The sequence below is a fragment of the Doryrhamphus excisus genome, chromosome 19, assembly GCF_030265055.1.
Source record: "Doryrhamphus excisus isolate RoL2022-K1 chromosome 19, RoL_Dexc_1.0, whole genome shotgun sequence".
In the NCBI taxonomy this organism is placed as follows: Eukaryota; Metazoa; Chordata; class Actinopteri; order Syngnathiformes; family Syngnathidae; genus Doryrhamphus; species Doryrhamphus excisus.
In genome coordinates, this window is record NC_080484.1 from 8,577,536 (window position 1) to 8,604,413 (window position 26,878).

A 26,878-nucleotide genomic window follows, 5' to 3' on the forward strand; every position below is an offset into this window, starting at 1 on the left:
TCAGGACCCAGAATTCCTCGAGAAAGACTAGCGCCGCAGGATACCAACAACATTTAAATGCTTTTCAGCTGAGACAGCATTCTTTTCACTGGAATAATTTTACTTACTTGCATATTCTGCTCTAATAATGTTGTTAGACGCATTGTTACTGCTGAGTTGGACTTATTAAAGCCGAGCAGGTCCAAGCTGTCGCAAGTGGGTTCAAACAGACACACTAACTTTACATCATTATTAAGTTTTAGGTCAAACACTACAATATTCGGTTATACAGTATATGTGAAACCCCTGCTCATTTGGCCTGCAATAATAATAATTTGTAGTGAATTTTCTTTTCAGTGGTGAACTGGCAGAGAATATGTTTCACTGGGCTCGTCGTTTATTGAAGATACTGAGATAGAAAAGAGATTAAAAAAAAAGCATCTCACTGGAGCAGCCCTGGATTTTTAAACTAATGTATGTAGTTTATCAAAGATGTTGGCAGTATGCTTGTTCACATCACAGCAATGCTGTAGCGCTTCAGTGATCAGTGGGGTGAAATAGAACCTCAGAGTGATGTGTTTTAATGATGTGATGATGATAGAGCCTGTCAGATTAGCTATGCACGCCTGCATCTGCCTCCAACCAACCAGCTCTTTGTCGAGCCTGATGTCTCATTTTGACCATGGGACTTAACCCTCCCTCTGATGAACATTTATAAAAGGTGGTGTTTATCATGAATAACTGAGTATGAAAGATTGCATTACAGTTAGTCGTGTCAGAGGAATGGAAGTGTACCAAATCTGAGCATGAATCAGAGCGCTCACAAATGTGGTGGACTTTAAGGGCCCTAATTTCATAAACCAGGCGCGGCACACCTGCCTTGTGCCACGCCAACGGGGTGTGGCCAATGCACTTTGCAAATTTCGCAAGCAGCGCCACGCACCTACGCCTCCATCCCCCCAACCCAAGTGGCAAAGAGGGAGGAGAGAAGGCGTGAGAACTCCCCTCATTGCCTTTAAATGCACAGGACTGGACTGCGCATCAGAGGCCACCATCCACGTCATTCACCACAAAAACACCATCTTGCTGCGCTTCGCCTGCGCCCCGAATAGTTACAGCTGCCGAGCTTTTCTCTGCACTTTGCTGCACTGTTTTCTCGGCTCAGTCCAGTCTACCAAATTGGCTGCGCACAGTGGTACACTGGGCCAAATTACCACCGCGTGGGCTGCCCCACGCTCCGCCACCCTGCGCCACAAAATTAAAGCCCGAAGTGCTAAGTGGGCCCAAGCAGCGCATAATTGACCTAGTGCGAGTACCCCCATAGGACCCCTTCTTGCAGCACCCCAATTAAACTAGACATGAGATCCCATAGTTCTTACTCCTGTCAGAACTGGTTATTAACTTTCAACACATTTCCAGTTATTCAGTGCTCTTATGAATCACAGGATCTGGCGTGGCAGGTCCAACTGAAACCATCCAAAAAGAAGTAATAACATTCAGTCTTGTGTGACATAATCTCAAGCTTCTTATTAAAAAGTCAAACCGCAGCAGCTGGACGCTCACTCATGGAGAAGGAATATTGGCGCTTCATCATTTTTGCATGAGGTCAAAGTCAAGTTTTTGGACATCTTTTTGGTAAACTAATATGCACCTCGCTATCTCATACACACACACACACATACTTTCGGAGCGTTGCCAAGCATCCAAACTTCATATAACTTGCAGGCTTGGCTCTTCTCTGCTCTACTTCTGTCTTAACTAGTGAGGGGGAGGCAGTGGTGGAGGCTGTTGCTAAAAGCTAAATCCCACCATGGGATGAATAATGAATACGCATTCCCCATCCAGGCATTCGGCATACAAGTTCAAAGGCGTTCTTGCTAGACCATGCATAAAGCAACAAGACTCACAGCTCTATGCTAATGGGCCCTCAACACCAGGGGGCCTGACTGAGCTTACTGAGCCATGCAAGTGTTGCAGCGCTATGTATGAAGTAACGTTTCGGTAATTCACAGAAAGGCTACAGGCCAACAGGACACTATATATACAGACATGCTCTGGCACCAGCGTACGAACAAACCCCCACATATACAAACACACAGGGTCTCGGGAGCCACTTGAAGCCTATCTGGACGTTTTATTGATGCTGAGTGATGCTAATGACTCCTCCGGCACAGAGGCAGACAAGAGAGCAACAAATGAGACACTGTCACAAGAGATCAGTAATAGACGCTCAGTTCAAGCAAGGGATAATGTCATCATAGATATTTCTGACACATTTCTCCCCTATGCCTACTTTTCTTGCAGTCATGACCCATGAGGATAAGAACAGATCGAGGAAATCAGCTCCCTTATGGCTGAATGTTAAACCCACATTTGTCAGACATACCTGAAAATGCATAATCTATCATGATCGTTTCGACTGCTCCTCCCTCCCTCATACAGTAGACTATTCCATATACTATTACTGCACATACACGGATTGAGCAAAACTTTTTGGCGGAATTGTAGTTTTAGGCATGAAGTTGAGAATTTTCATTATAAAGATATGAGTATTCAAGCAGTTAACTATGTTGAATGTTGCGTAATGTTCAATTTAAGCAAAGTGTCCACTTGGTGGGTAATATTAAGCCTCCAGGAGGATTTTAAGGACTTTATGTAGCTCAGGAAAACGGATAATTTTCTCATATTCACACATAACATTGAAGATTTAAAAATCTTTTTGGTCAGTGCAGTACAAGGATGTGGAGTGCCTGATTTTGTGTTTCCGAAGAATTGTGGACTCATTCAACAATGTTCCTGATTAAACCGTAAACAAAAAGCTTTGGTTATCAGTTAAGGAAACAGCTCCCCCTTCCCCCCTGCAGACTGAGAGGCCATCAAAGGCTAAAAACCTTTCTGCATAAAAGCAAAGCATGGCAGAGATGAAAGCGATTGGGATGTTTGGTTACTCGTGAGAATCTACTTGGATTGTGTACGCAAATTGGTATTGCAGTGTACAGTTGTGAAAAAAGCACTTCTATTCCGGAAGTGTTGCACACCAAAGAGTGAACTTTTGTCAAAACATGCACCCCAGCTGTGTTGCCTCTGCTATTACTTTTCCAGGGAACTGAGGTTTTTGTGCTAAATCATTTTGAGCTCAACTCATAAGGGGCAAATGTCAGTCATGCAAAAAACTATCCATTTATTTTCAATACTGCTTATCCTCACTAGCGTCGCGGGCATGCTGGAGCCTATCCCAGCTGTCTTTGGGCGAGAGGCGGGGTACACCCTGGACTGGTCGCCAGCCAATCACACGGCACATATAGACAAACAATCATTCACACTCACATTCATACCTATGGACAATTGGGATTTGCCAATTAACCTAGCATGTTTTTGGAATGTGGGAGGAAACCGGAGTACCCGGAGAAAACACTTAGAAACTAGAGGTTGGCATATTCAAATTAGACTGTGGAAAAAATAACAGTTGGAAGTGCCTTTGAGCAAAGTATCAAACCCCGAACTGCATGGAGCAACCTCCATCTCTCATAGTCCATGTCTATGGAATCTGATTGTGTCTTGAGTGTATCTCTGATCTTTATGCAGCCTGTTCAGTAACAGACTGAATTTCCCTTCAAGGACACAGATGGACTCATGCAGTATATTTACAACACAACAAGATGCGCACCTTATTGTACGCTAACAGGAGAGTGCACTTTTTTTGTTAACCGAAAACACGCTAACCGAGGTTCCACTATACTTTTAATCTTGTTTGTAATCAACAGTCGCCATGATAATTGTTCCATTGCGAGTATGCCATCATTAATTTGACTGCAAGTTGGTCTAATTTGTTTACAAACAAACTCGTATGTTAAATCAGGGCCTTGTTAACTACATTACAGTCTGGAGAATTGCCCATCTGTCATGATGGAGTAGGGAAATAAAAAGATACAAACCTCATTAAAGTGAGCCACCTCCTCACAGTTGACCACCACATGGCTGTAGAAGGACAACCCTGAAAGGTAAAGAGGAATTAAGACGTCAGGTTAGGTCACGCGGTTGAATAGCCACATGGCAATAAATGTCGTTGTTGTTGAAGTGAGCCGTCCCGTTTGTATGACACACAATTGCATGCAATCAATTGGAGGTATTTCATTTAATTTGCTCAATTTCGGCATTCAGCAAATACAGATCACTTTGTGTATAGTGAGCGATAACTATGCATATAACAATATTGTTTGTGACATTGTTAAAATGGATCATACAGGTGTACCTAATGAAGTGTCCAGTGAGTGTTTACATAATGTAGACGGCAGAAAATTGCTCATGGTCACCTGACTCACTCGGTGGAGCTGCACCTGGTTGCTTTGTGATGCTCATGAATGGCGGCGGGTGTTTGTGTGTAATTGTCTTTGTGCAGCAGTTTGTTTTGTGCAGGTGTTTTATGTTTGAGGGCAGACACACAGCTCATGGAACTAGTTGGGATCCAAGTAATTTATACTGGCAGAAAGACTATAGGATGATACTTGAATACTGTGATTTTTTGGGGGGGAACTAGCCTGTATTCCAGCCCAGTCGGTGGCGGTAATTACGCTTTTAGCTGATTATCTGCTGCCAATCAAACTTCCACTCAAGAATAAATAGTTACATTTTAATGTCAGTTTTAACTGCACTTAAATGTTATTTTTCCTAAAGTTTTCTACCTAGGCCCCTCACGCACCAAAAAAACACATCCTTTTGATTTGTTTTTCAAGTTAACATCACTTAAATGCCAGAGAGGGTTATGAAATCCCTCCTACATTATTCAAAACAGAAGCTTTGCTGCCTTCACAATGCATTTTATTCCACCGAGATGTGGGTTTGTGGAAGTAGATGGTGTGAAGCTTATGTAAGGTGCCCCACTTCAAACTAAAAAAAAAACGTCTGCTAATCACGGCGCATTATGGCCTTGCCGGCATATAAAGACGAAAGAAAAGTACCAGGGGAAGAACGGAAGATTTTTTTATTTGTGCAGACAAGCATGAAAGAAAGAACTTGCATAGACGTACCGACATTCTTCTGTTTCATCACCAAATCCTGAAAGACTTATTCATCCTTTTATGCTTCATATTTGCCATTTTTGTGCTATTACATTGTGCTGCAGTATTGTGGCATCACTTTATGATACAACACTATATTACTGCAACTTTCCTGACTTTGAGTTGTTCTGTTACTTTTGTAGAAGGTGGTGGTGGTTATCATCAATAGCTGGTGAGAGCTGTGCACGTATGTGCTCAAACATGAATTGATTGTGAATGCAAAATTGAGTAGAAGCAGGAGCTAAGCGAACCACAACATTCCCAGCGGCTGTTAAAAGCAGAATGTCTAATGTGAACTCTAATGTAGTTAACTCTTTAACTATGTGTTATACTTCAGGCTACTGTGCAGCTGCTGAGTAGAAGCATAGATAATTGCCACTGTAGATAAGAGGGTGGGCTTGTCAAAGTCAATGAAGTTATGACGTCTACTTTGTTCAGTGTGTGTCTCTTATCAAATAACAAGCTGGTTCAAAGTTCTCTGATAAAAAGACGATCAATGCTCTGCTTTCCGTGTCTTATTCAATGAAAGTATGACTTGTTTAATTCAGGATTATGTCTCTATAGGGTTGCTGTACTTGTGGGCCTTGTGGCAGATAGGAAGTTGTCATACCTCACAGGCATTAGGGGAATAATCAATTATCTGCTGTGTCTTGCTCGTAAAGCATATAAATTCTCCTCATTTTCTTACAGTTTTTGTATATCCATCTAATCAGGAATTGCTTATCTCTGGTCAATAAGGGGAGAAAGTCATTACATAATTTGTGATGCAGTATGATAATTCATTTATTCACTCATTTTCTACCGGTCATCCTCATTAGGGCCGTGGGGGTGCTGGAGCCTATCCCAGCTGTCTTCAGGGCGAGAGGCGGGGTACACCCTGGACTGGTGGCCAGCCAATTACAGGGCACATATAGACAAACAACCATTCACACTCATTCATACTTATCATTGTCCATTCATACTCATTGTCCATTCATACCTATGGACAATTTGGAGTCGCCAATGTCGCCAACATGTTTTTGGAATGTGGGAGGAAACCGTTGCATCCTTGGTAATTTGAGTGTGAGTAGTAAGCTGATGATACATACTCAACATTTACATACTCAAAAAGCATACTTTAGCATACTCAAAAATAGCATACTGCCAGTGTAGACACACTGCATACTCAAAGAGTTAGTATGAGTAGTAGTTAAGTATGCGGTTTCAAACACAGCCTACGTCTAAGTATCCTTGGGCAAGATACTGAACCCCCCGTTGCTCCTGATGTTGCGTCATCAGTAGGTAAATGGGACAGTGTCAAAGCGCTTTGAGCGCCCTGGAGGTGGAAAAGCGCTATACAAGTGAAAGAACAGTTACGCTACATTGTTTTACAATATGTACAGTAATTAGACGAAGAAGGTAAGACCTATAAAACATTTTACAAAAGAAAGGCAGCCCCTTATTGCTAGGTTCGACTTGAACTGTGCTCAGATGGAGGAACAATTGCTTGTTAGAACAAAACACGCACTCAAGGAAGGCAGTTGAATTGTAGCAAACAGTCTACATCTCTGCGTGTACCACTAAGAACCTGGTGAATTTGCTGCAACACCAAAAGCCTCCCTCCCTTCACCAGCGAACACACTGAAAACACACACATACACAAGCAGGACAAAGGAAAGGGAAGGTGGTCCTGTGACATCCTTATATTGATGTTAAGTCTAATCAGTCAATCAGATACAAGCCAGGACGTCTGCTTTTGACCTGTGGACAAAATGCTCTCCTCTGACACACAGCTACTCACACACACACACACACACACACACACACACACACACACACACACACACACACTGTCCAATGCTGATGGCTGTAATCCCTGTACGCAACACTGATTCTTGGTCTGTCTGACAGGATGCTCGATGCAGGTCAAGTCAGGAAAGGGATGAAAACCCTAGTTTCTTTAAAAATGGACTCAGCTTTTTATGAGAGAGTTATCAACAAAAAATAGAAACTGTCTATATTTTTATAAGATACCTCTTCTACTCCTGAACCGCTGCACACAAAAAGTGGACAATTTGGCAAACATGAACCCCTACTGTGTTGTCTGTGCTATTATTTTTCTGATAAATACACTACACAATAGTCACGTTTACATGAGGAGTTTTTCCTCTTTCCGAATGGAATCTTTCTGAATGACTTTTTCGAAAACAATGGTATCCATGAAAAGGAATATTCCAATCTCCTGTCTACATGCGCTGCTATAATCAAACAGAATAGTCAATGGGGCATACACAGTAAACCGTAAACATCAATGTCACGTGATACCGACTTCCCCGAGTTTTTCTTTCACTTGTTGGATTCCGTATTGTGAGTTTTTCGTTCGTCCAGTCTTGAAATTTAGTTTGGATCAAAAACAAACTTTCCACAGCAGTCCAGTGCCGATTGCTCGCCTCCATTTTTGAAACTGAAGAACATCTCGAGCTGCGTGTTACGTCACATCTGAGCATGCATTGAAAGAACGCACCTGGGATAAATTTAAACAGGAAAAGATAAAATTAAATCTTGCTAATATTTTACGATTAAACTCGAAACATGTTTCATATGGATATGAAACATGTGGCAGTAATGCACACCGAAAGCTGCTTGCCAACCGCCAATAAACAACAGAAGAAGAAAAACATGATGCAGAAGAACGCACCCTGACAACTTTCCGTTTGAGCGGGTACAAGATACCGCAATCGGATTGGGGAAAGGAATATTCCACCCCTGTGAATCCAATTATATGTTCATTTGCATTGGCACTTTTGTTTGGAAATGAGGTGTATACAAAGGTTAAATTCTTTCCGTTTGAGCAAATAAACCGAATGCAATTGGAATATTTGGGTCCATGTATACGTGGCTAGTGTCACTGTTATTAAACACCAAAGTTTGACCCCGGAAGTTGGTTTGACTTGAAATTTCTCACAAAGCTCAATGCGCTTGAGCGTTGAACCGTTGAATCGCTACCAAAATCGGTACACACTTTTAGAGGACTGACAAGTATGTGTATGTCAAATTTGAGCAAGATTTGTTGGAAAAACATGGATACTATCAACCATGTCATTGACCATTTGCTAGCATTATGGTGATATGGCAACACATGGAAGCTGAAATCTGATTGGACAAAAATGTTGTATACACAAGAGACATGCAATAAAAAATAATAATAATAAAATAACAAATACTAGATTTTAAGTTGTAAGTGGATGTCAGTGCTTCTCATAGTGTTCAGGGCTAGCAGAGAAGGCTCCGCTGGCCCTGATGGCGCACTACTGGCTTATAGAGGTTATGTTTATGGTAGCTGTTAAAAGCCTTGAGTAACACTAACGTGCATTACCACAATGCACATATAAACACACACACCTCCAGAGCCCAGTCCGTGTGTGATCATCATGTGACCTCATCATTAACAAAATCTAAGCAATTCCAGATATTAAGGTCTCATATTGGATTATTTTTCAGAAGTACCACAATATTGTATTCGAAAATCTGATTTTTCTCACATTTGTTGGTCATGAACATGTACAAAGGACAGGTATTACTGGTATAATATCATTAATAGTCCAATTTGCACATACGGGATAGAGGTGGAGGTCTCATATATGTACTCTATCTATTAACACCATAGATAGAGAAACTGAGATTCCAATTTGTTCCAACTTTTTACGCAACACAGAGCAAAAATAACTTTCTCCACTCCACTCCATCCACCTACCTCGAAATGTGACTTTGGCCATGCGGTCACCTTTCCCCCTGAGGTTGTTGACCGACTTCAGGTGAACCGTGAGGGACATCATGAGTCCGCCCGGGCTGGGGGAGTAAGATGTTACTCCACACGAGGAAACTTGAACCTGCCGCTGCTGGCAATCTGGTCTTTGAATGAGCCTCTCCTCCTGAGCGGATCCTCTGGAGTCTTAAATCCTTTTCCATGCGCGCAGCATGGAGATTCAATTGTGTTTTTCTTGTCTTCTGTTTTGTATTTCTAGTCTACACACAAGCGAGGAGTGAGTTTGCTGCGTGTTCAGTTGCTCCGCAGGCTGCAGCATGCATTGAGCATCTCCTCGTTGCTCCGGTGGAGGGAGGCAGGGTGGGTGGGGACAGGGGAAGTAGTGTTGGTGGGGGGGTGAAGTAAAGCTTCCCTGTAACGCAGCCGCTCAACATACATTACACCTCGTGACGACCTATATGTGTGTTTTTGTGTTTACAGAGATAACCATGTTTGAAAGGCATTGTCACTGGATTTACTGTAATTAAACAACAGTTATATTGTTGCCGGTTCGATCCTCGCTCCCCCCACCCATCACTGTTGTTGTGTCCCTGGATAAGACTCTTGACCCACCTTGGCTAGTATGGTGCCCACACTGGTGTATGAATGTCATTGAATGTTTGGTGATGGTCGGAGAGGCCGTAGGTGTGATTTGACAGCCATGTTTCCATCAGCCAGGGTAGCTGTGAAGCACTTGAGTGCCTCAAAAAGCTCTAAAACCGAATCCATTGTTATTATTATCCTTTTACATCACATCAAATTTTACAAGTGACCAGTATGTGTATACCTCTATAATATTTTCACTGCAGGATATTGAACCATGTGGATTTAACAAGACAAAACAAAAACTATAAAAGTGATCATTGTCCCTATTAAGTGACTTGCTTACTACGTTGCTTCAGTTAAACTTGTAATGAATGAGCTGTAAAAAAATGTGCAAGGATTAAATGGCTTAGACAGATGCTGACCAGTTGCTAAGCAACCAATTTCTCACTTCTTTTTTTCCCCCCTTATCTATGACAGTTCTGGTCATGCAGGAGTCAGATCAGGTAAGCCTTGTCAACTGGACTATGGAGTTTTTTTTATTCTCCAGGCAATTATTATCAACCAAATCTAAAATGTACTTTTTATTTCCTAATATATCTATATGAACTGGTAACCAGTCATTCACGGGGCACAAACAGTATACTGCAGGCTTCTACTCACCTGTGATAATCAACAATGTAAAAAAGGGAGGGAAGCTAACCAGATTTGTTATCATTTTCCAGAAATGTGCTGACTTTCATACTCCAATCTTGTGCATGCATCTGCTGTATGTGACAAGGCATGGTAGGAAAAACCTTTCAGAAATTCAAATATTCAGACAGATAGCACCACTTAAGAGCATTGTGATGTTTCCTTGAGGAATCTGACAGACAGGTCACATAGAACTCTGCTCTCTGTAAAAGTACAGTATACAATACAATGGATTATTTTGCTATATACAGTAAATGACGTAACGTAACGTAAATGACCCAGGGTTCCCAGGGTCAAACATAAAACCTTTATGAACCTTCAAGGCAATCTCTAACATATTATTTGAATATTATTTACCTCTCATGCAATGCAGTTTAATGACAAATAAGAGTGTGCATGTTTCATCCTGATGACGACCCTGATGAAGGAAAATCCAATGTACTCCTTTTGTTGCATTGTCTCCGGTATGTACAGTAAGCATTGCTTTAAACTTGTTTTTTATGGACACAGTGTTGTTTCCCGTTGTGTCATGGCTTGTACAAGTCTTAATTTTACATCACTCTCTCATTTAGGGTACTGTATACTATGCAGTACCGTATAGGAGTGCCAGTGTACATGTATTTTGTGAGTAAAGTGTATTCTTGTGAGGACAAGCTACTCGTATCGGATTATTCATTAGGTCTGTGAGTTGCAGACTTGTTTCAAGGGTAGCAGTGAAAGTAGTAATTAGTGTGAGACCACAGTGATTACTATTGAGGCTGGTGTCTACAGACGTGTAAGACTGCCTTGCAGCATCACCTGTCCATTCATTAGGTACACCTGCATTATCTAATGAGATCCAATACAATAACTATACTGAACTCTTCTCTGTATGGAACTTGTTAATTATTTAAGCAGCATTACATCCATCCATTTTCAATGCCGCTTATTCTCACGAGGGTCGTGGGTATGCTGGAGCCTATCCCAGCTGTTTTTGAGCAAGGAGCGTTGTACACCCTGAACTGGTGGCCAGCCAATCACAGGGCACATATAGACAAACAACCATTCACACTCACATTCATACCTATGGACAATTCGGAGTGGCCAATTAACCTAGCATGTTTTTGGAATGTGGGAGGAAACCGGAGTACCCGGAGAAAACCCACACACGGGGAACATGCAAACTTCACACAGAGATTCGAACCAGGATTTTCCCTATCCCTTGACTGAGTGGCTAATAATGTAGCTGCTGACATGTCAGTGCTTTATAGTGCAGATAAATAGTCACACCACCAGAGGGGGTGTGACTATTGGTCTGACTACAATTTGTCTTTTGGTTGAGGTACATGATGTACCTCCTTGTGACCACAACCTGAAAGTTTGCTAAACTTGTGAATCATCTGCAAATGTTTTATTTATTTTGTTATTATGTTGTTGTTTTTTATTTCAATGACTTTTAATTTGATTTTTTTTTTAGTATTTTCCTGATTTTCATTTGAACTTCATTAATATGATCATGCTTTTAGTTAGCAGTAGTGTAAAACAGTGAATAGATGAGAACAACGGTTCATGTGGACCTTTGAAAAAGTGCCTTAGCACGCCATCTAGTGGGCGTCTTTGCCATTGTGCAGCCTTAGTGTGAGCTGTTTCTCAAATAAGGCTCACAACCAAGTTATATCCCACAAGGTACGATGCATTATGCTGATGCTTATACTGAAACCTGTTTTTAAGCTTGCATTTTAAATGCAAAACAATATTCCTGTATCTATTTATGATAATTTCATCTCACAAAACAAAAAAAAAAGTTTCTCCACAGCGCAAGAGACTCCCAGTGGCTGCTAATGGGAGGGTCACTGAGTTCCAGCCCCTCTGCGTCTGTCTGCTGGTGCGTCTCTCCTTGCAGCTGTGCGCCACACGCACCATGGCTCTGTGCACAAGTAGCACACTCCTGGCGCTCCTTGTCGCTTTCTGCACACCTGGACGCGGATGGACAGGTAAAATAACCACTTTATCTTTGCTATAATCAGCTGCACTGTGTACAAGTTCATGTTAAGAAATTAATGACAGCTCTTATATGGTGGACTTATGGACATACAGGGTGTAAGTTATGAATTATAGAAGTGGTGGAGGAAGAATAATCAATGGACTTGCAGCTTAACATTAAATGCTGGCAATTTTGGCTTGAAAAGTTCCATTTCATGGATGCTCAAGTTAACTTATTGGAACTTATGGAAAATTTCTGGAAGATTTTGAGAAAAAAATCCATAGGAAGTACATTTTCAGTTGGACACCACGGGAAATAATGGATATTTACTAGAAATTTTTGTATTATTATCATTATTATTATCATTATTATACAGAAAACAACTGTAATCCCAAACAGATATGGATGCAAATACTATTTTTAAAATGTGACTAATTTTTTATCGAGTCACTTTTAATTTACTTGCTGATTTTTATTCATGATTAATGTTATGTTTTATATACCCCATTAGCCAATACTGTGCTGCATTACTACATGTATGTACTCTTAAAAAGACAAACCTGACATATTTCAATTTCTGAGTTTATTCCTGTTGGAATAATGCAGTGCTGCTGTCGCCCCTTCCTACATGTCCAAATTGATCCAACTCAGCATGGGTTTGCTCTTATTTGCATCACAGCTCTCCATTTTGTTGCATTTTCCTGGTTTCAGTTTCGCGTTCAGTCTGTACAGTACAGAAAAATAAATAAGTATGATCAGTTTCTCAATATAATTTCAATTTCGGGGGGCGTGGAAACATACAAATGACAGAAAAGAACCGAGATCCACTGTGATTCATTGCAAAACTATCCTTTAAATAACACTGCAACAAAAGCAACAATGAGACTGTCTAAAGCAGTGTACTGTGGAATTTTGTCAAAGTGACTAAGCAGTGCTTTTTCCAAGTCGACATTCCTCTCCGGTCCTCAGCAACTTTGTGTTGGTCTTCTTTATTTTTTGTACTGATTCACTGCTCACACATGGGAGCTCCTTAATGCAATTTCAGGTCACCGCTTCTTGGCCTCTAAGTGCAGTTCATAGTTAAAAGGCTGCCTCTCGGGACACTTTTACAGTAGTTGTTAAGGAAGAAGTGAGCCTTGCTCATTGACTTTCTCTATTCACATGTCATCGGGTTGTCAGTGTATTATTTATCAAGTCATTTAATGAAACCGGGCCTGTGGGTGTATCTGGACACCTTGGCAACAAGAGAACAGAGGCATAGTGTATTTGGATAATGTCACTGCGCCTCCTCCTGGAAAGTGGGAAAGTAAGTGAGACAGAGCGGGTGGGGGTGTGGGGGGGCGATCATGTCCTTGCAAGCCAGTGGAATTTAATTTCCCTGCCCCACTTAACATGCTGGAATCCCGCAGCTTTCTCCATGAGAATCATTGGAATGAGGAATTTTAGCGACTTTTACTGTGTTTTAATAAAAAGGACTGTACTATAAGAATAATAATCTTTCCACACGACTTTAGCAACCCGACGACACCAAAAACCACCTGCAACTTGAACGCCGGCCAAAACTGCCAGCAATGACATGTCTTTGGTTATGATGTCATGTCAAGGCAACGGTCCAAAGGTTTAAACACGTACCACCTGGGCCGCAAACACACCTGTCACTACACTGATGATGTCAGAAAGATACAGTAGAACCTTGAAAGGTTGAATGCGGTTCCTTCTGGAAGGCTGTTAAACCGCTAATGTGTTGGGATTTTGAGGTAGTTTTTCCCCAATCATAAATACTGGAAATAGGAAAAACATCAGTTTCAGAGTCATACTGTCACCGTCATACAAACTATGCTAACTTTAATGGCCGTTTTTTAAAGTCACAGTCTTACTTACAGTTTGCAATATTAAGACTTCTGTCTTGTAGAAGAATGTCAAAAATGTTATTATTGTAGTATTGACTTATTATCAGAGGATTCTGAGTTATTTCTTCAGTAATTTTCTTCATTATAACTATTTTCATTCATTTTTGGACTTTATTATGGCTATTTCAACTTCATTGTCATAATTACAATTGTGTTCTCATAAATTAAATTGTGATATTTTGGCTTTATTTCTGTAATTACAACTCTCATTGTGTAATTAAAATATGGTAATATTATGATTTTATTCCCTTATGAAGTTATATCATTATATTATCATGATATGTCATTTTCTACCGCTTTTCCTCACGAGGGTCGCGGTCTTTGGGCGAGAGGCGGGGTACACCCTGGACTGGTGGCCAGCCAATCACAGGGCACATATAGACAAACAACCATTCACACTCACATTCATACCTATGGACAATTTGGATTCACCAATTAACCTAGCATATTTTTGGAATGTGGGAGGAAACCGGAGTACCCGGAGAAAACCCACTCATGCACGGGGAGAACATGCAAACTCCACACAGAGATGGCAGAGGGTGGAATTGAACTCGAGTCGCCTAACTGCAAGGCCTGCGTGCTAACCACTCAGTCAGATACATTTTCATAATTATGACTTTATTCTAGTAATTCTTTGACTTTGTTGTTGAAGTATTTTTGAAGTACTTTTTCCTCCTAAAATAACCAGGATATTGTGATATTTCTGCTTCATTTTTGTAATTACAACTGTATTCTCAGATTTCTATGACTATATTGTTGTAATATTATGACTTTTACTTTCCATGATCATAATTATGATGTTATTCTCATAATTTTACACCTATTCTTGCAATAGTGAGACTTCTTTCCTCATAAAATTAACTGTAATATTTCCACTTTTCTCCTAATTCTGTGACTCCTTTATCGTCTTAATGATTCAGCTTTAGTCCCATAATGCAGACTTTATTCTTACTGTATTATTTTTTTCCTCCTACTTCTAGTTCTCTCATGCATGAAAGCATCGGGCACTGCTAAAACACCCTAGGCTGTTGCTTTACCTTACTCACAAAGCAATCGGATAAAATGCCAACATTTCTTCTGACAGTGTACTGATTGATGTGCTGGTGTTAATGTCTGCAGCCAGAGGGCAACAATCACTCTTCGTCATGAAGTACCGCCATGTTGAAAGGAGTTAACTGAGGGTCAGGTGTGAGGGAAGCCTTGCAGAGGTGCAATAAGGAATTCTGTAGCCTCTGGCATGATTTGACATCCAACCCAATTTACCAAATGATTAGAAATTGTGACACAGTATGCACATTTTAGAAGCATTGATTAAACAGAGACAGGTTCACAGAATCTAACGTTCTGTTGTTGAACCTACCCAAAAAGACAGCGACATCATTGGTGTTCAGGGTGAGTAATTGTAGTTTTTAGTTATGTTATTAGGGTTAAAGGCAAAGTCATTTGGGTTGAGCTGCAGGTCAGCACCTATGGATTTTTGTGGCAAAGTGAGAGGTGCTCTTGTAAAAGTTGGACTTCAGCAGGCTACCGAGTGTTTTAGAAGCCTTTTACAGGCCTGTTTTGACCTCAGGGCTTACCTGAATGTGCTTCTCCTTGTGTGGGCATGTGTGACCCATATCCTTTAGCCTTCAAACACACTCTTTCACCCAATGTATCATCATGTTAGCCGCTTGAACTGAGGCTCATCTCAAGAGTATTGAGTTAAGCCAGCTACTATAGGTGTGCCATTGATGTGGTTTTATCACAACATTCATTTGATACTGCTTTTGTATTGGACAGCATTATCCAATATGACTTTTTCATGGCAACGTATCCATGTCTGATTTGTATTCCAGCAGAGAAGCCCTTGCGGTCGCATAATGGGAGGCCGACTTCAATGGATAAGAGCCCGAGAGAGAGCTGGGAGCCTTCTATTCTTCTGGATGGAAGTCCCGTGGACCGCTTTGTGGTCGGCTCCAACAAACCAATGAGAACTCACCGCTACACGAGAGTCGGCAAGGAGAGCCGCTCACACCCGGTGGAGGATGTAGGTAAGATAGTCACTGAATGGCTGACCATAAGATGGCAGGAATGAAGAATAAGAAAGTGCTGGTAGAGGTTTGTTGTGCTACAGTCCTGGTTTGCACTGCGTGACCAGCAAACTAAGCACAGCAGACATTGGTTATTGTGGTCTTCAAGATGAGAACATTATTCCTTCAAGATGATCTTAAATTATTCCCAACCGTGGCCTGTTGTTACTTTACGAATACTTACTGTGTGGACAGTATGACCTGCTGTGATCGTGATTCCATTTTGTTTCTTTGGGAGTCTTAGCCGTACTTCAATAGTGACTGTTGCCAGCCTATCCTCTGTTTCTCTGTTTGCTGTGCTCACCGAGTAATGTGTCTTCCTGGAGTTTTAAGGCCACTCAGAAAAAGAAAAAAAATGTAATATTATGAGGAAAGAGTGTAATGTTGCAAGAGTAAAATCAAATTCCAGCCCAGACTGCGATAGGTGAATTTTTGCTAAGTAGGATTCAGTATTAATGAAAGGAATATTCTCAGAGTTAGAGCATAGAAAATCTGTGTATGATATTAACATTATTAGAGCCCTTTATACATGAAATGACATCCCTATAATCACCTTTATACTCACATTACCTAATATAGTAGACATGATAAGTAATAATAAGACTCACATAGACATATACTCCCAGAATACTATCTTTGTTTACAACACATTGCGCACCGCTTTTGCGGAGACTATGGGATCTCTGAAGTGATACAAGAGATGACTGCTGCATAGGAAGGACAAAATAAGAAACCAAAAACATACCACTTCCACATTAAATGGGAGGTGATTTTTTTTCACTTTGTTGTGTGAGATTCACTGTTGCAGAATACTAGTCGTATTGCAAGAATAACATTTTCAAATTAAAATCTTAACATTTCAAGAAATATTGGTTGCATTGTAAAAAGTTGTTATGATGTTACGAGAAAAAGCGCTACAAGGGTTAAGTTATTTTCAATGCAAGGCACCATTGCAGTCATAAAGTATCAAAAAGAGGCTTTTTCTTTGAGTTCACGTGTCCAGTGTGCAGTGGTGTAACCTGCCATCCCTAACACCCCCGTAGCCATAAATGTTTTGTATTGTGCCTTTCTGAACACCAACCCCCCCAAAAAAAATCCTTACAGATCGTGTGTTAGTTGCTAAGCAGCATCATAAATAACACGGCCGCGTTAGCCTTTGCATCATAAAAGTGTCTGGAAAGCTACTGTTGCTGCATCAAAAGCAGATTTGCTTTGACTTAGTAGGAGAAAAATGGATGGGGAGAAGTAGAGTGGGGGAAAAAAACACTGAAGGAAAACTTGTGACGAATTCCCAGAAGGAAACGGTTTGTACGGTGAAGGTTTTTTTTAGCACAGTGATGGCGTACCAAAGTTATACTGAACACCACCCAAAACTAGGTAGAAAAATTAGGTAGACCTGTAGCCTACAATTTAATGAGATCCGACAGAAGAGCTGTATGTGAAGGTAAAACTCACATATAATTGAAACTAATTGCCTAAAAACTGGGAATATTTGTTGTGGTATCAGGGATTTGCTTTTTACTTCTCATTCATTGTATTTACTAGGAATTGCAATTTCCATGAATATGACATTTATTATTGTGTTAGTTTTTAGTTTTTTTGTTTAGTTTGCAGTAGTATATCACCACTTTATATTAGCAGACAATTTTACATATAATTTTTACTTTTAGATCCCGAATGGGTAAACCTTGACGGCTTTGCTGTGCTGAGCGCCGCACCTGTCAGCAACTCATCAACAGGTAACAGCCCTAGTAGTATTATTATATAATATTATAATAAAGCAACACTATTAGAGCCCCACATGAAATAACACTTGTAATAGTCTCATTTACACATAATAATAGAAAATAAGGCATAATATAGACTCATACAGGTTACCATTTTTTCTTTTTATACCACCGGTACTTCCTGCGGTGGCTATTGTCTCATAAATGAAAAAAAAATGTATGTAATTTTGCTGAAACAGGCATTGTTGTTGTTGTTTTTTTTTGCTAATAATAGGCCAGTCATCCACGAAACAGCAATGATTTATTAATATATTTTGAAAAACCATAATAGAGTGAAGCCGCAAAATTGTTCTGTACCACTGCAGCAATCTAATGACAAACAGTTTACAAAAGCCAAATTTGACACAGCTCTAGTAGTGGATCTCATTACATTGTGCCTAATATTGTTACGAACCAAACTGTAAGCACAGGACATCATCATTAATGCCTTTCATTCACTCATCACCTGAATTATACAGTAGAGTTGTTTCCCAGTTTTTCCCTATCACATCCCTTTGCTTCCTGCCCTCAATATACACTCACTCTCCTACGCTCATTACTTCATCCCACCTTCAAACTTCTTGCCTGCTCTTAGCTCCAGACAGCTCATTCATCTCCTGCACTCACTCCCCTGCCACGTTTCTAATTTTTTAACCCTCATCCCCCTCCACCTAAAATAATGACAAAACACTGCCCTCTTGGATCCAATAAGCTGTCCACTATTGACGTCACTTGTCAAACACTTTCCGGAAACAACAGACAGAACAATGTGGAATCAATGATTTAGTGGTACGCTAAACTATTCACTTGGATGGTTTTTCAGAGAGACTTTTTGTTGAGTTTGTGGTGCATAACGTTACAGTCTGATTAAAACCAAATGGGAGTGTTTATGATTAGATTCAAACGGGAATTTGAGGAGGAATGGAGGTTTGGCTATATTATTTAGCTCAGTTGCAACTAGAAGAACACAGACCAATCAAAGCTAGTGACCATGGCGGTTTGTTGAGCAATTTGCAGTGAATAGTAGATGTATACCGTATACTGACAACTCTAAAGTATATCCAAGTTTAATTTCTATTTTATTGTTTCTTATGACAATATACTGAAATAAAATAGTAGCATGCGTTGGTTTCCTCCCACATTCCAAAAACATGCTAGGTTAATTGGTGACTCCAAATTGTCCATAGGTATGAATGTGAGTGTGAATGGTTGTTTGTATATATGTGCCCTGTGATTGGCTGGCCACCAGTCCAGGGTGTACCCCGCCTCCCGCCAGAAGTCAGCTTGGATAGGCTCCAGCATACCCCCACGATGGATACTGTAGCATGATACATCATAAACAATTGTCAGTTCCAGATATCTGGTCCCGAAGTCTTTATGCTGTCATAGCCCATATCCGAATTGTGCCACTTAAAAGCAAACAAATCAAATTGATTGTGTAAATACATAGTGAGTGCATGAAAAGTTGGCCTGCCCAGCTGATTTTTTCGCGGGGAAATCAAGCAACACATTTGAACTTCATTAAAACCACTTTGTTTACTTGTTCGCGCTCACCCAGCATGTGTACTGTATGCATATGTTCTCCAAAGTATCTTATGCTTATCTGACAATGATTATGAGAAGTGGGGGGGGGGGGGATTTCTGGGCGGCTACATTGCTAACGGTATCATTTAGAGCTCTTGCCAGATCCAGAGGATTGATAGATTCACTAGAAGCCTGAGTTGTTATCAGTGTGAACTGTAAATCAGTTCACAAGTAGTAAATTGTCCATTGGTGTGAATGTGAGTGTGAATGAGGGTGAGTGAGTTTGTGCCCTATGGCGGAAAAAAAGTCAGTCGGATAAGTGGATTCCATTTATCACTGAGCAGTTGTGTGTGAAGTTGAGTTCAAGTGTATACTGAATGACCATTGGTAGTGGAGTAGGTCACATAAGCTGATTTTTTGGATTTGACCTTAGGTTTACCCAGCTTAGTATTTCAATTTCTAGTATAGCATACCTTTTTTATGATATTTATAGTTGTAAAAACACCTTTGTCTTTTACCCTGTTCCAGGCCCAGCCAGATCGACATATACAGCATCCAGGAATCAGACCTTTCTGAAGCGTGCTAACAGAGTGAACAGAACAGCTCACCGTCCGGGTGCCTCTAACCCTAGGACATACAGGAGAAGGGCTCCACAGTCCTCCTCTGGACCTCGGCCACCTGACAGATTTCTGACAAGGACAACTTTACTGGAGAGGAGACACCAGCACCATACCAAGCCTCAGTCTGACCAGAGGAACCGTAACTTGCCCAAATTAAGTAAGACAACCCACCTATTTTACATAGTTAACATACAGATCATTATGTCAGGGCGAACAGAAGAATTCAGCTACAGTACATTCAGAATCAGGAATGTGATGACTGTAAACTGTGTTTGTTCAACCTTTAGTGTCAATAGTGTAAACCCTGGTCGTGCCTGGTATCCCTTTCTATTCATAGCATCTGAGTCCGTTCATGTGGTGTCACTGCAGGCACAGAAAGCCCTGGGTCAGAGCGCTCCTGCTAACAGAGCGGCAACCAAATTAACCACACCAGGTACAATGCACAGGCTAATTCCCAATATAGGTCATTTTCATACATGTTGAGAATGTACATATAAATGTGCTTTCCAGAACCTCCTGGGTATGAAGCTAAGGACATCAGTGTCAGGGTCATATCTCCTAAATCAGTCCTCATCTCCTGGGTTGACCCTGCTGTAGAAATGTTGAAGGTTGAGTCCAGTGAACTCAGGTAGTGCAAATATCAAAAGCTTTTAATCAATAATATCCGTTTTCCCAATTACAATGAAAACTTGCTTTGTTTTTTAGATTCTACACAATCAGGCACAGAGAGAAGGGAGAGTCAGCACGCTGGGAGTACAGGAACACCACCCAGCGGAGACTGATGATAGACACCCTGTATGCAGATAGCATGTATGAGTTTTCCGTCAGAATCTCAGAGGGGGGAAATGAAGGAAAGTGGAGCGTATCTGTCTTTCAGAGGACCCCTGAGTCAGGTATGAATGCTTTCTGACTTTTTGTATTATAAAGATAACAGGCCTGAAACACAGATTTCTTGTTGTGGACAATAATCAAACCGTGCATTAATAGAATCGTCTTTCGTGGAATCTCTTTTTTTACTCAGACCACACTCACTTCCTATTTTCCTTTATGTTATGATTGGATTCTACTTCGGACTGCAGCACATTATGCAGTGGTTCACTGCAATGTCAGCATTAACTTCCTGGCTTTCAGGCGAGTTCTCCGTCCAATTCCTTGCGTGATCTCAAAGGAACGCACAAAATGTATGGCAGCAATGTTTTCCTTGGGCCCCTCGTACTGGTCCACTTTCTAGTTTGCTGCGCTTTGAGGAAAAAAATGTCTTTTTCTCTTGTTGCGCCCTACCTCTGTTTCTGATTTGTTCTTTCCTTTCTTATAAGCTCCATCTGGGCCACCGGAGAACTTTGAGGTCAAACCACTACGGGGGAAAGGGACTGCTGTGACCGCCACATGGGATCCTCCTGAAGAAACCAATGGGAGGATTCGAGGTATGGACTAGAAGACCAGTAAAGCTCTGTAAAAGTCTAAGTACCGTATTGGCCCGAATATAAGACAACCCTGATTTTTTTTCCTTGTGTTGTTTGGTAGCTTGCCCAGCCTTTGGTACACTTTTTCCTCTCCAGGTCAGTGGTGTGTGTGAGTGTCAGTAAGAAAAGCTCTGACTCAAAACTCCTAGGCATTTTTTTTGGCCAAATATAAGACATCATGTCTTTTTCAGACTTTCTTTGTAAGGGCAAAATACTTTAAATATCTTATTTTTGGGCCCATATGACACTCTTTCATTGCCAAGCCAAGAATGGGAATGTTGTGTGATACCACTGCACCACCCATACCAGAGATCTCAAAGGGCTGTTCCAATTCTCCCTCCACACAGAGTACATCCTTTCTTATGCACCCGCATTGAAGCCATTTGGAATGAAAAGTGTGACATATCGTGGCAGCACAACCTCAGCTACCATAGATGGTCTCACACCTGGAGATCGGTACATCTTTAAGATCAAGGCCACCAACAGGAGGGGACAAGGACCACAAAGCAAAGCCTTCAGTGTTGTCATGCCAGGATGTAAGACAACTTTACTATAAATTTGTGAAATGTGGTTCCACTCTAAATTTGAGACATTTCTCATTTGTTGCCAGCCAGCAGTGCTGTTTCATCATCGTCAAGAACCAAGGCCAGCCAGAGAACGAGCCACAAGCCGTCCAAATATGATGACAAATCAGACCTCCAGTCAACAGAGGAACCAGAAGAACCAACCGCACCCAGTCAGCCGCGCAAATCTGCCCCTGTGACCCGATGGCGACGCCCACTTTCTCAGACTCGTTCTTATCACAGCATCTTCTCCTCTGTCAGAAGTTCAGTCAGGGGTGGAGCAAACAGAGGCAGAAACTCAGGCAGAGACGATGAGGATGAAGATGACGAGATGACAACCTTGCCTCCAGAAGAAGAAATGACAACCACGGTGTTGGCGACAAAAGAACCATATAATGAAGTTTCCCCTGAATCTGAAGACGAAATTGATAGTGAAATGGATGAGCCCCCAACTCCTGAGACACCCAGCCTCAAAGTTGTTACACTCTCCCCAACTAAACCTGCTTCATCACAGCAAAGAAAACCCTTCAAGATTAGAGTCCATCAAAGGGGAGGAGACCATACTGGTTCCTCCTCATCCTCCTCTTCATTTCCCCCTAAATCACCATCAATTTCTACTATTACAGAATCAGATGCCAATAGAAGGAATATAGCTTCTACTTATCACCAGAGCAAATACATTTACAATAAAGCCAGTATAACAGATAGCAAACCTACCATTCCAGCTATAAAGGAGAACACCCCACCGCCGCCTCAAACAGAGGATAGAGCTGTGGGTAAGGGTTCTACTTCATCTGCACGAACCAGCGGGTCTGGCCTCGGTGGTAGGTATGGTTATGGCAGAAGGAATTTCGGACTTCCTTTTAGAGGAAATTCAACCAGAATCATGAATGGTTACAGACCTAGCACAACATTATTGTCACGTTTGCCGAGCAGAATTCAGCACCAAGCAACATCTCAGTCCACCTTACCAGACCCGTCTCACAACAAACAAACATCAGATGTAGAGAACAACAACAAAGCACTATCAGACCCATCTACTTCAGAGAAATCACAGTCAACATCCACATTGAATAGTGCAGATGCAAGCAGCAGGAATACTAACCCTTCTATGTCACAGAGCACCTCACACTCAAATCCAAATAGAGGATCTCAAAGCTCTTCATATAACCCAGAAAATAAAGGGCTGGAGACAACCAAAGCTGAAGAGCCTACTTCAAGCTACAAAGAAGAACCCACAGAAGAGGCTAAAAAGGAGGAGAGCCCTTCTGAAAAAGATCCTCAAACACAAACTCGTCCCTCCCTTGCTGAGAGATTTAAATTCCCAGGCAGGTCTAGTCTAGGAACGAGACTGTCCTCCTCAAGGCCAGGTGGCAGGACCCACATGAGCAGAGTTTCATCCTCCATAGGGGCTGGCAGACCCATTCTGAGGATACCCACAAGGGACTCGGGGACCACAGGCTCTGCTGGAGTGTCCTCAGTACAGGAGACTAGCGAAGATCCGACAGCCACATCGACGCGTGACTCACTAAAGAACGAGATGGTGGTGGATTCCTTAAAGCCGTCATTGACCAGTAAAAATGCAGACTATAGTGACTCCAGAAATCCAACTTCTCCATCTCCTTCATCCTCTGCAAGATCTTCCAACTCTGACTCTCGCCATTCTATAACCTCTAATGAAGACTATCTTGATAAGACTAACAGTGGGATAAATAAACATGTTGATGAACCACTGGACCAAAACCATCCCATCCTAACATCAGCTGATCCCCACAGGAACACAGAGGAGAACGAGAGTGTAGCTACAAGAGAAACGCCATCAAGGACTGGCTCATCTTCTCTGATCCCACCATCTTACCGTCGTCCTAATCTCGGAGTAAACGGAAGGATACGCTCCCCTCTTTTGACAACAAGACAGTTCGGTGGATCAAGACTTCCCACCAGATCGCATAACTCCAGGCCGGGTTCTTCATCCTCGTCGTCTACCTCATCTTCATCAACATTAACCAGGGTCACTCCTCTAAAAAGGGCTGGCGAACTCACGGAGTCCCAGTCTTCGTCACCATCTTCATCTCGAGACACCTTGAGAAGCCAAGGGAGTAGAAGTCGCTATCCTATCCTCAGAGGGAAAACAGCCAACGGAGGAGCTCTTATGCCTGCCAATGGAAATGGTAAAGTCAAATGGTAAAATGCATGAAACAGCATCATAGGTGACACAGTAAGACAATGACTCTGCTTTAAATCATGTCATTGTTTAGGTAAAAATGAACAACCGAATTTGACAGCAAAGGATAAAGTGTCCTCCACTCATGGAACCAGCAAGGCAGTCGGTCAACGGTTGATTACCGGTCCCGATGGGAACAAATGGGTAAAAGTCATTGACGTGAAATTACGATATTAAAAACAGTGATAAAATTATCATGAGTTTAAAGACCTGAAACTCCTAAATTTCCATTTTTGGTGTCTAGATGGTAGATTTGGAGTTGGGCATTCTTATGAATCAAGATGGACAAGTCCTGCAAGATTCTCAAGGCAAACCCAAGAGAGTTGTTCTTGGCGCGGATGGACGCACCATTTTTGGTAATACAGTATAATTTAGAACACAATCTCCAGTTTCCATGTATAAAAATGTCTTTATTCATCATCAGACCACTTGGGAAGCCCCTTGTTGAACCAGGAAGGCATGGCTTTGTTCGGCCACGGTCGCGACAGTCGCCCTGTGGTCAACCCCAAAGAGAAGATCCTTATGGTTGGAGGAAAGCCGCTGCTTGGCTTGGACTTGCCTCGCCTCAGGACCACCACTACCACCACCACGACTAGCGCTCCCACTACTACGCCTGAACCCACTACTGCTGAGTGGACTACAGAAAAGTATACCACTGATGAACCCTACCCTACGTGTCCACCCGGAACCTTCTCCAAAACAGATGATTATGGCGATCCAATGTTTGACTCCGAGGGAGTATTAAACTGTTACACGGAAGGTGAGTCTTTGAAAGACTAGGTACTATAGACATCTACTTTTGAGATCTCATGGTTTCACCATTGTTTGCCCGTACTCCTTGTCTCTTTGCTATCATGTGATTTTGATATTACAGTAGTCCTTTTCTGTTTTGGATTTGTTTGATCCTGCTTTATTGCTGCGTTATGGTTAGGTTCTTGTATCTACGAACGCAGCCAAACACAAGCTGTTTTGGCAGATGGGAAGCGTTGGATTTCACTTTCACAACATGTTTCTCAATACATGTGCTGCACATGGGGTAGCATTTGCACTTTTCGATTTTTTTGAGGGGTGACAGAGTACCACAGAATCATGGTTTTGAAGACTTCTACATGTGTTTTGGCAATGATGTAATACCAAAATCTGCATTACGCTGCAGGAGTAGAAGCGATAAAAGAAGAAGAACCCGAATCCTGTCACACTGAATTCCCCGACATTTTTCATCCTTCATTGTGTTTGTTGATGTGCCCACCATTTACACGCACACTAAAAATTTGCACTTTACTAACCATTACACATGAATAAAGCTTGTGTGGGTCTGTTTGAAATAATTCCATACAGCTGCCTCTAAATGAATCCATTCTGCTTGACAAGCTTCATGGTAGACATTACAAATAATCAATGATAAAGTAGTGTGGAGAACTGTTTGCCTTTTCCTGATTTCTTATTTTTTGCATGTTTGTCACACTTAAATGTTTCAGGTCATCAAACAAATATAAATATTAGTCAGTGACAACACAACTGAACACAAAATGCAGTTTTTAAATTAAACTTTTGGTTACTAACCGTGAAAAAAAACATTCAAACCCTGTGTGAAAAAGTGATCTTAGCCCCTTAAACTGAATAAGTGTTAGTAGCAACAACTGCAATCAAGTGTTTGTGATAACTTGCAATGAGTCTTTTTAGAACGCTGTAGAGGAATTTTGACCGACTCATCTTTGCAAAATTGTTGTCATTCAGCCATAGGATTCACGTCAGGACTTTGACTGCCACGCCACCTTGAGGTCACGAACAGATAGCTATACATGCCCCTTCAGGATTTTTTGGTAGACAGCAGAATTAATCGTTCCATTTATCACAGCAAGTCTTCCTGGTCCTGAAACAGGAAAACAACCCCAGACCATCATATTTTACTGCAGGTAGTTGGAGTCCTGCAGTTGTTTGGATGTTGTTGTGGGGTCTTTTGTGACCTCTCGGGGTCAATAATAAAAAGTTTAATAGTAAAAAAGTTTTTTTAAATGCATTTTGTGTTCAGTTCTATTGTCATTGACTAATATTTAAATTTGTGTGATGATCTGAAACATTGAAGTGTGACAACCAAGCAAAAAAAACAAGAAATCAGGAAATCAGCACTGTACATCAAGATCTCTGGTTTAGACATAAATCTTTGATATCTGTTTTTAGCAAATGTTCATTCACATTCTTGTTGCTAGATGAGTTTATGGTCCAGACCACCTTGCCACCATCCACCACTACGACACTACCAACGACAACCACCGCCAGCCCCACCACAGCGATCCCAACTCCAGAGCCTGAACCCACACAGTCTGGACGAGGACCTTCATCTGAGTTTGATCTCAGTGGGAAGAGGCGATTCACAGGTATTCACTGCACAAATACAGATTTACATGCATGCAGAAAAGTCTGCCATCCAGTTGTTTCACACGTCTTTGTTAAATCTAATAAAAAAAATAATGTTGGATTATTCTTGTGCTAATGCTGACAATCCATGTTCGGTTTTGAAATTAGTAACATTGCATTGTCAGCCATTTCATGAAGGTTTCCTTTATGATAACTATATTTCATTGTTGACAAGGCTCTACTTGCTATTGATGCATTTTCAATAGAAAACGCAGGCCTTTTAGTGTCTGCTCAGCTAGGGTTTTATAGCGTTCCTAACTAATACTCACTGCTGGTGCAGTGTGCGCTAGACAGGCAGTATT

At 41.4% G+C, this 26,878-nt stretch overlaps 2 protein-coding genes across 22 annotated transcripts in view; one reads left to right on the plus strand and one right to left on the minus strand.

Moving 5' to 3' along the window:
• The window catches only part of otofa (otoferlin a), a 52,491-nt gene extending 43,381 nt beyond the window's left edge, over nucleotides 1-9,110 (minus strand). For all 15 annotated transcript variants that reach the window (XM_058055980.1, XM_058055979.1, XM_058055970.1 and 12 more), the window contains exons 1-2: nucleotides 8,770-9,110; nucleotides 3,915-3,973 (exon numbers count right to left, since the gene is read on the minus strand). In XM_058055980.1, coding sequence (XP_057911963.1) covers nucleotides 3,915-3,973; nucleotides 8,770-8,851 — 141 coding nt within the window. In that variant the 5' untranslated portion in view covers nucleotides 8,852-9,110. The remainder of the gene's footprint in view (nucleotides 1-3,914; nucleotides 3,974-8,769) is intronic.
• The window catches only part of fndc1 (fibronectin type III domain containing 1), a 54,174-nt gene that overhangs the window by 15,381 nt on the left and 11,915 nt on the right, over nucleotides 1-26,878 (plus strand). For 5 of the 7 annotated variants that reach the window (XM_058055981.1, XM_058055986.1, XM_058055988.1 and 2 more), the window contains 14 exons: nucleotides 11,841-12,029; nucleotides 15,765-15,959; nucleotides 17,669-17,737; nucleotides 19,817-20,065; nucleotides 20,246-20,341; nucleotides 20,419-20,536; nucleotides 20,614-20,801; nucleotides 21,225-21,332; nucleotides 21,719-21,907; nucleotides 21,982-24,105; nucleotides 24,193-24,302; nucleotides 24,403-24,514; nucleotides 24,583-24,918; nucleotides 26,369-26,536. In XM_058055981.1, coding sequence (XP_057911964.1) covers nucleotides 11,841-12,029; nucleotides 15,765-15,959; nucleotides 17,669-17,737; nucleotides 19,817-20,065; nucleotides 20,246-20,341; nucleotides 20,419-20,536; nucleotides 20,614-20,801; nucleotides 21,225-21,332; nucleotides 21,719-21,907; nucleotides 21,982-24,105; nucleotides 24,193-24,302; nucleotides 24,403-24,514; nucleotides 24,583-24,918; nucleotides 26,369-26,536 — 4,251 coding nt within the window. The remainder of the gene's footprint in view (nucleotides 1-11,840; nucleotides 12,030-15,764; nucleotides 15,960-17,668; nucleotides 17,738-19,816; nucleotides 20,066-20,245; nucleotides 20,342-20,418; nucleotides 20,537-20,613; nucleotides 20,802-21,224; nucleotides 21,333-21,718; nucleotides 21,908-21,981; nucleotides 24,106-24,192; nucleotides 24,303-24,402; nucleotides 24,515-24,582; nucleotides 24,919-26,368; nucleotides 26,537-26,878) is intronic. The other 2 variants (XM_058055984.1, XM_058055985.1) reach the window with 2 other exon arrangements.